Genomic DNA, 9,720 nt, shown 5'->3' on the forward strand with positions numbered 1-9,720 from the left:
TCTATAACTGTGTAATTACAATTTTCTACAAGGTTTTGCTAAGCCATATGTGCACTAGTCAGCTAATGCTTAATGCCATGCTTCTTATAATAGCTATTAGATTAACTTGAAGTGAATTCTTGTTTTTAAATTGTATAAAATTTCTTCACCTTCTTTCCAATCTTATGTTTTACAAGCTTATGCCACTCTTCAAAACTTGCCAAAGGCATCAACCTTATCACAAATGAAATAGAACCACATCTTCCTACTAAAAGCATCCACTAATAGCAAATAGTAGGAAGATCCATTCAAAGCATTTGTAGGCATCTTACCATAAAGATCAACATGTACCAATTCTATAGGAGACATTGCTCTATTGTTGATATCTTGTGGAAACTCTTTTCTTCATGGCTTGCCCACATACAAGTTTCACATGTTTCTTGCAAATTCAAAGATGCAAGTAAATGAGCTATGCTATGTGCTTTTTGTATCTCCTTTAGCATTGCAAGCCCACTATGAGCAAATTGATTAAGGCAAATTTTGCTTGTGCCCTTATCTATATAGTAGGTATAAGTGTAGGCACATTGTATAATTCTTTGTTAAGAGGTGTTAAAATATGCACCAAAATACTCATGTATTTAGCCTTAGAGGATAAATGGGGCATATAGTTTACATCGATCAAAGGTTCTTTATAATTACCAAAGAGTAACTGGCTCAATAAATAAACATTCACCGAGGAATCTTTACAAATGCAAGTGGTAAGAAAGATACCAATAAGCCCACCATAATTTATGGAGCTAGAATCAGGAAGAGAGAATCAGGGAGAGTGAATAGTGGAGTGATTCTGGGAAAGAATCTCGGAGCTAGTTAAGGGGTTGGATTGTACTCAGCCTATATATTGGGCTCATCATTATGGATTGTACTCAGCCTATATATTGGGCTCATCATTATGAATCATGATTCTCCTAATCAAACACTTGTGTGCTATCCTGATCCACCATAGCTTTAGCCTTTGCTCTTGCTTAAGCTCTAAACCATGAGTAGCGGCGGTTAACATGGTTTCACCTGCATGTCCTATCGTAAGACGTTTCACCATCTTACCTGCTTGGCCCACTTGTAGCAGAAGTCTCTCTCTTAGACAACAAAACAGCCTTACTCTATGCTTAATGACAAATGGAGAAGTGACAAACCTTGTGTAGATACTTAAGGCTTGAACTAATGATGATGGGGACTATTTTGGTTTTTTTTTTTGGCCGAGTGTGAACACTAGATTGTATATAAGTCAATTTTGACATTAAGCAATACACGTCATTTGGCCAATTGTGAACGATAGTCATTTGTATATAAGTCAATTTTGACATTAAGCGCAATACACATTCATTCCCTTGCATTATAATATTTGTGAGCTCTCTCTCTATTCTGTACTATGTTGCTTGTTTGTGCTTTATTGGATGTTTGCATAGCTTGTTTTTGTTGGTTTGCTTGCTTAGATAGGATTGAGTGTAGGTTTCTCCTTGCTTCAGCTTCTTCTTTTGTGAGAGGGAACCACTAGGAGCGTCATCCTCTAGGACAAAGGACATTTTTGTTAGTTGCCATCGGAAGTTACAAAAAACTCCCTTCAACTTACCGCCCAACCACTCTTCATAGGTGTGACTTTTATAATCCCTCGCAGCTTATCAAGCCTAAATACAAGGCTATGCTAAGCTCTCTTCCCATTTGGAGCTACTTTTATTATCACAAAGCTATTCTCTTCTTGCCTCCATCTAGGCAAAGAAAGCTTTTCTTTCACATCCATTGCCATGGAAGCATTCATGTGTGTGACAACAGAGTGAGGATGTGTGACGGACGGGCTAGCATTGTCTAGAACTACGAGGATGTGAGACAGACGGGCTAGAACTACCGAGGAAATTAGGAAATTCCAGCTCGAGTTAGTGGTGGTTCGCGAGAGTCCGGGCATGTAGGGGTGTGTGTTGTTTCTAATTCCAGCCAAACTAAAAAAAAAATAAAAAATCAAATTCCAGCTCTCCAGTTTTCGCCTGGGGAGCGATGGCGTCTAAGGAAGCATTATGTATTCTAGATGCGTCCCAGATTTCATCGCTGTTGTCTTACCCTCTGCTGATCGACCATCTTCGCAAGGCCTTCGTTGACGCCACCTCCATAGCAGCGCCTCCTCGCCACCATCACCGCCTGCCTTCTCCCGACTCCACTCTCCTCCTCATGCCCGCCTGGCCGATCAACCCTTCCTCCTCCTGCCCTCCATACATGGGCGTGAAGCTGGTCAGCGTCTTCCCCAGCAACGTCACTCTCGGCTTGCCCTCCGTGTCGGCCTCTTACCTTCTCTCCTCTTCGCTGACGGGCCTTCCCCTCGCCTTCTTGGACGGCAAGGAGATCACCCTCTGGCGTACGGCCTGCGTGTCTGCGCTGGCCGCGCGCTACCTCGCGAGGCCAGACGCCCAGGTGCTTCTGATGGTAGGCGCGGGCGCCTTGGCCCCCCACTTGATCAAAGCGCACGTTGCCGCCTGTCCCTCCATCACAAAAATTATCATATGGAACCGTACGCAGAGCAGAGCTGAGTCGCTGGCGAGGGCCTTGCAGGACGAGATGGCAACGAGGACCGTGCTGGCTTGCCCCGATTTGGTGGGGGCTGCAAGGGCCTCAGACCTTATCAGCTGCGCCACGCTGTCGGAGCAACCCATGGTGCGGGGGTCTTGGCTGAGACCAGGGACCCATTTGGACCTCGTGGGCTCTTTCACTCCCAGCATGAGGGAGTGCGATGAGGATGCCATCAGGCAAGGCATGGTCTACGTGGACACGGAGGCAGCCTGCCAGGAGGCAGGAGAGCTTGCAGGTGTTAGCGGCTTACAGGGAACCCTTTCTCAGCTGGTCTCAGGAGAGAAACAGGGTAGGCAGCATGTGCAGGACATCACCGTTTTCAAGTCGGTTGGATGTGCGCTTGTAGATCTTGCCACTGCCCAACTTGTCTATGAAAAGCACCAGCAGCAGCTTATCAGGTAAAACTTCATGTACCCATCACAAAGAATGGGATGGCATCACAAATCTACACTGTATTTTCCATGCATCCTTATCCACTGGGATGGCCTCAGCTTGCAACCTGAGACTCTATTTATTATATTGCGCATGGTTATGGTAGTAAATTTGTGATGGAATGCTCTTACACAGCCTTCCCTTTGGATGTTCCTTGGGCCAGAGGTCTCAGCGCTTTGTTCCATGGAACCCTTTTGACCTCTGTCTTGCAGCCGAAGGGCACACAAATAGTCCTTAGAGAGAGCAGTTGCTTTTGAAGGGTGATTACAAAATGTATCAATTTCTGCTACAAACTTATATGCACTATGTAGCAGTAGTGTACAGCCATTTGCTTGGTCTACAATAAAATATGTATCGAATACCAGGATCATTGGGCCCACATGGTTCTATCTTATTGATTATCATGGTTATGAGGCTGGATACACAATCACCCCTGCCCATCCCACATAGACTCATCCAAGCTGCCACTACCAGAGATGGATGGGCAATCTTGGCTGTCCAACTCCACATCGGGGGCGGGGGCTCATCCAAGCTGACCCTGTCAGGGATGGACAGGCAATGTTGCTTGTCCAACTCCATAGTGGTCGAGATTCCTGTCCAACTCCATGTCAGGCACCCCCAGGCTCTAGGAGTATCGTGCATCTAGCCATGGACTGCTTGCACACGAATAACATTTCACGTCCCTTGTTCAATAAGAAGCATCATGTCATGATCACAAATTTGCATGAATATAAGACTAGGGTCTCTCTCAGATGCATGCCTGTTATACATCAAAGTGTTGTGCCTAACATTCGTGCTTGCACACGAATAACATTTCATGTCCCTCGTTCAATAAGAAACATCATGTCAGGATCACAAATTTGCATGAATATAAGACTAGGGTCTCTCTCAGATGCGTGCCTGTTATACACCAAAGTGTTGTGCCTAAGAAAGGGTCTCTCTTGGATTTGTGAGTTGTGGGTACGCAATAGTCATGCTGGAGAGGAGGAAGAAACAAAGAGAACTACTTTGAACTTAGGGACCCTGTTGGTTCACTTTGTGTTGATTGATTTCTGAGGAGGTTGCTTTTCAATGTTGATTTCCTTTGATTTGCAACAATTTGAGGTGACTTTTTTGGATCTTTTTGTCACGCCAACAATGGTAGCTCCAAAGAAACTTTGGCCTAGTCAGGACAATTTGAGGTGACTTTTGTGGATCTTGTTGTCATGCTAACAATGGTGGCACCAGTGTTTGAAAAGTTTTTTCTCCATCAAGTTGAAAACCTGTCTCACTGAAGTGCAGGTGAATTCTGCAAATTTTAGGAAATTTGCAGATTAGCATTCAAACCTTCTGAAAATGAACGATTTTTATACTTTCAACCTCTAAATGTATGTGAGGGTTTTTTTGTCCAAATTTAAAGGTCCAAATATACTGTATCCTGGTTTTTTTTCTAATACGGGGTGGCACCAAAAGAAAGTTTGGCCTAGTTGTAATTTTTGTCCCTTCCTCTAGAATCATAGAAAAGAATGATTTTTTTCCTTGCAGGCACCTTCTTAGAGCTTTGCAACAATCTTTTTTTTTTTTGGGGGGGGAGGGGGGGACTTCACGAATGCTTTTATGAGGCATTTAGCAACAAGGTGTGGTATGCTAAAGAGGAACTTTTAAGGTTGGATGGGCTTTTGGCTAAGTTTCACAAGATGCTCAGTAGTGAGAAAGTTCGTGTAAGTTCATGTTGGGACCTAAGGTTTTGTAGTTGACAAATGATATTATCTGTTGCATGCTATAAGATTTCATTCAGAAACGAAATACTGTTTTTGAATTTATTAGGCAGGAGGTGTCATGAATGCTACTATTTGTCGAATTCCACTGTCACATGCACTCTGCACTCAGTGCATGGTGACAAGATGGCTCATCATCAGAAGTGCAGTAGTTGTACAGTTTTAGAACCCAATAGGATGATATTTGTCGTACGCCGTGATCCCATTGTACATCCTCAGTCCAGGATAAGTCAGGCACGAGCTACATAGGTCATTCCTTAGCCTTAGTGGGTCAGTCAGTGAGTCAAGTCCCTTAACCCACTTGGAGAGAATCATTCATGCATGTAGAGTCAGTAGAAGCCTTAGGGTTTGCATCAGAAAGCACTCTGCATCTTGCATAATATGCATACATATGCCTGTGCATCATTTAGAACATCCCCAAAGCTTTAGGGAATTTACTAGGATTTATTTGGTATTTTTTTCATATTTATTAGTATTTATTTATCATTATTTGCATTATTGGGCATTTATAAATATTAACTTTATTAAATGACCAACCTCCAATTAGTATAAATAGGCTTGCCTAGAGTCTCTTTTGCTCATTCAGTCTTCATTGTGCTAAGAGCTCTCCTCTCTCTTGCTTTCAGCCCAAGACTAATCCAGCCCTAGAGCCCATAAGCTTTCTTCTCCAGCCCCTTGAGAACCATAGCTTCAGTCCAGCCCTAGGCGCTTGCTATCAGCCTCCAATCAGCCTGTTTTCAGCACCAAAGCAGCCCTGATTCAGTCCCTTACAGTCCCCCAGATTCAGCCCACAGTTCATCATAGTTTAACGCCAGCAATCAGCCTTCATATCTGCGTTTTGGTGCAGCCGTACAGTAGTCCATCTGCGTTTTGCTCCAGCCGTACAGCAGCAGCCCTGCAGTCCTCTGTTGCTCATGCATTTCAGTCCACAGCCCTCTCCAGCCCTCAGCGTTTCTGTCCACAGCAGATTCCAGCCCTGAAGCAACAGTCTACAGCAGTTTCCAGCCTTGAAACAGTTGTTTGCATTAGTGTCCAGCATTCTGTGCATCATCAACACATTCAGCAGTCATCTGGTGAAGGTAACTCAGCATTCATATGTGTTTTCAGCATTCTAACAGTGTGTAGAACAGCCCACCTTCTTCTTCTTTGAGCCTCAGGTGTGCAGCCCTTCCTCATGTCCTTGGGAAGAGTGCATAGGCTCGAGATCAAGTCATTGAGGTGTTTCTACAACAGTGTACAGATCAGCCGCTCTCCGATCCTCCGAGATCTTGCGTTTGGCTTATCTACAGTCCAAAGTCATTCTCTCTAAAGTAATAAAGCAAATACTATCTCGTTATCGGGATAGGGAACCCTTCAGTGGGTAATTCGGGACCCAATCTGGTGTACAGTTCTCATATCTCTCTCTCATCTCTTTAGAGTTTGAAGTAATGAAATGGATTGCTAAACTCACGAAACTCAGGATACACCTTGTTCTTCCGCCTACAGCAGACACCATAGCTCTTCTTAGAGCTCAGAACCAGCTACTCATGGAGCGTCTCCAACTCTTGGAGGCAGCACAACAGCACGTCCTTCTACACCTCCAGCAGCACCCGACTACATCTCCCTCTTCTTTCAGATGGAACAACAAAGGAGAGAGGACGAGGCCCGAAGGAGAAGAGAAAAAGAAGAAAGACGGGACTATGAGGAAGCCCAACGCAAGATCGATGGAGACCGGCGTCAGGCTGAACTCGCCGCTCGGGAACACCAACGTGAGCTTGATCGAGAACGTATGTTACTCGAACACCAACGGGAAAAGGAGGCCATACACTTGAGGTATCAACAGCTCTCCTCAGTCTCCCCAGTCATAGGTGTCACCAGCCAGCATCCCGCAGAGCAGCAACCACCATCATTCGCAGTCAACCGAATTTCAGCAAGTATGATGGTAAGTGTGATCATTCTTCAGTTAATCAGTTTATTCATCAGTTTAATGCTCATTTTCCATTAGCTAGGATCACAGACCCTCAAGACAAAGTCCACTTAGCGGCTCCCCATCTCATTGGTGAGGCAGTCACTTGGTGGCAGTATTGGTCTAGTATTCATACTGACCAGGCCACAGTTGTCACAGCCTTTGACTGGGACATCTTTGTCCATGACCTGAAGACCAGATTTCTCCCGCCCCAGTACATGACCGGTCTGAAAGACGAGTTCTATGGACTCAGACAGAACGGTTCGCCAGTGCTTCAGTTTTCCGGTAAGGTCATTACTTTAGCACAGCAGTTAGGGTTATCTGAGCAGGCCAAGATGGAGCAATTTATTCGTGGATTGGACTCCAACATTCGGTTCACAGTTCGTAACTTTGAACCAAGTACATATGACCGGGCTCTGACTCTCGCTCAGAATGAAGAAATAAAGCTCAACGGGAGCAAGCCCAAGCAGACATCTCAGTCCAGTACCAAACCCCAGCAGCAGCAATCAGCTGCACAGACAGGGAAAGGTAATGTATCTTCTAAAGATGCTAAGAAGGACAGCAGTAATAGCTCCAGTTCAGGGGGTAAGAAGGATAAAGAACCTAAGAAAACCCCTGATGAAAAGGCTAAAGCAGGCATTACTGGAGGTTATCTTCCTCCAGAGGAGCAAAAGAAGTACCAGTCAGAAAATAGATGTTTTTTCTGTCATATTATAGGGCATGGTAAGAAGGATTGCCACAAATGGCAAGCGGCACAAGCTGCCAAAGCTCCTTCTGCCACAGTTGCCACAGCTTCCCCAGCTCCTCCAGCCCCGCCTACTACCTCAAATGCAGTTCAACTTTTACCTTCTATGCATCCTATACCATTCGTGGTATTTGATGCTAAGCAGGAGGGTGAGAGCGATGCTGCTCAGAAGAGCCTTATCCGAGCTTATGGCTCTGCCCAGGGCCGACAGTTTGTAGTCCTTTTCGATATGGGTAGTTCTGAAGACGCCATCTCTCCCCAGTTGGCTAATAAATTGAACTGCACTTTAGTCCCATGTCATTTGGATGTGGACGGGTTTACACCTGGTCTTCGCCCCCACATTTCCCAGAAGGCACAGCAGTTTGCCTTTGAAGTTCAGAAGGCCTCATTTCAACGAGATTTCATCGTCTCCCCTCTTTTAGGGTGTGACATGATCTTAGGAATTCAGTGGTTCCGTCAGTATGAGCCTATTCCCGATTGGGGGCAGGACACTTTTACTATTTGTAAAGGTTTTCCTGAGCCTGTCATGATTCGTGGGGATAGAAGCATTCTTGGCATCCCATTGATTTCACATCTCCAGGCCCGACGAGCTATCCGTAAGGGAGCAGAAGGAGCACTCCTTTATGTTCGTGCTCAAACAGCCCCTCCCTCATTAGTAGCATCCATTACATCTTCAGTCCCTCAGTTAGCAGACCTCCTATCCAGACACCAGGACATTATGCTTAGGGACGATCTCCCACCCAGTCTCCCACCCTCTCGCCTTGAGGACCATCACATTGATTTGGTCCCTGGATCAGACCCTCCTAGCAGGTTTCCCTATCGTCTTTCCAAGACTTTAGAGGGCGAGTTGGAAAAGCAGTTATCTGAGCTTCTTCGAGCCGGATTTATTCGGCCTTTCTTCCTCCCCATTTGTTGCACCTATCCTATTTGTCCAAAAGAAGGACAATTCTGCACGCCTTTGTGTAGACTACAGGGCATTAAACAAACTCACTATCAAGAATAAGTTTCCTATGCCCAGGATAGAGTACATTTTGGAGCGTTTAGACGGTGCTAAGTTTTTCACTAAGATTGACCTCAAGAGTGGTTATCATCAGGTCCGCATTTTTGAAGCTGACATTCCAAAAAGAGCTTTCAGGATAGAGCGTGGTCACTACGAGTTCGTAGTCATGCCTTTTGGGCTTACAAATGCACCCGCAACGTTCAATAAGATGATGTCTAGGATTTTCGCAGTCCATATTGGGAAGTGTGTTTTCATATTCCTTGATGACATACTAGTCTTCTCAACCACTGCGGAGCAGCATGAGAAAGATGTGGAGAAAGTCTTGCAACTTTTGCGAGATAATCAGCTCTACATAAACGCCAAAAAGTCTATCTTTGGTGTTAAGGAAGTTCAGTATTTGGGCTACATCATCGGTTCTGATGGGATTAGACTGGACCCATCCAAGGTTCAGGAGATCTTAGATTGGGATATTCCTAAGACCGCCCAAGAAATCCGTTCATTCGTAGGTCTTTGTCAGGCCTATAGCACACATGTCCATCAGTTTTCCAACCTTGCAACACCTCTTACCGACTTGCTCAAGGGGGTGAAGACTCGCAAGCAGAAAGTCTCAGTTACAAGTAAGGCACTTGATGCATTCCGTGCACTCCAGAAAGCTGCCTCAAAAGCACCTGTATTAAAGTTAGCGTCATGGGACGAACCTTTCGAGGTCATCACCGATGCCAGCAATGTAGCCATAGGTGCAGTTCTCCAGGAGGACAATAGACCCGTGGCATATTACAGCAGAAAGTTGGATGTCGCTGAAAAGAATTATTCAGTATATGACAAAGAGCTTTTGGGTGTGATCACAGCGCTCAAACATTGGAAGCCTTTTCTTTATGGACAGGCTTTCACAGTGAAAACAGACCACCAAGCACTTAAGTGGCTTCAGACTATGCCAAGTGCCCAGTGGAGTGATCGACAGGCCAGGTGGAGTCAAATCTTCCAACACTTTGGAGGTATGATTGAATACATCCCTGGTAAGCATAACCCAATAGCAGATGCTCTCAGTCGAAAGTCCAGCATCCAGGCAGTTCAAGAAGCTACCATTCTCGAAATCACGGGCAAGGACTTGGATAGTATGAAAGACCAATATGTCGACTCCCCTGAGTTTGGTACTCAGTATAGTTTGGCCCTCACTTCTGAGCCTGGCCACTATTCAGTACAGAACGGTTGGTTGTTCTAAAAGAACCGTCTTTGTGTTACTCGAGAA

The 9,720-nt window shown here is 45.2% G+C and overlaps 1 protein-coding gene across 1 annotated transcript; it reads left to right on the forward strand.

Moving 5' to 3' along the window:
* Positions 1–1,985: 1,985 nt before the first annotated feature.
* On the forward strand, positions 1,986–4,142 carry LOC147621045 (NAD(P)-binding Rossmann-fold superfamily protein). Its single transcript, XM_086825293.1, has one exon. It carries the CDS (start codon positions 2,026–2,028, stop codon positions 2,992–2,994), a length of 969 nt encoding a protein of 322 aa, XP_086681419.1. The 5' UTR covers positions 1,986–2,025; the 3' UTR covers positions 2,995–4,142.
* Positions 4,143–9,720: the final 5,578 nt, after the last annotated feature.

Source organism: Cibotium barometz, chromosome 31 (assembly GCF_041138505.1).
Source record: "Cibotium barometz isolate CiBa-2024 chromosome 31, ASM4113850v1, whole genome shotgun sequence".
NCBI lineage: Eukaryota > Viridiplantae > Streptophyta > Polypodiopsida > Cyatheales > Cibotiaceae > Cibotium > Cibotium barometz.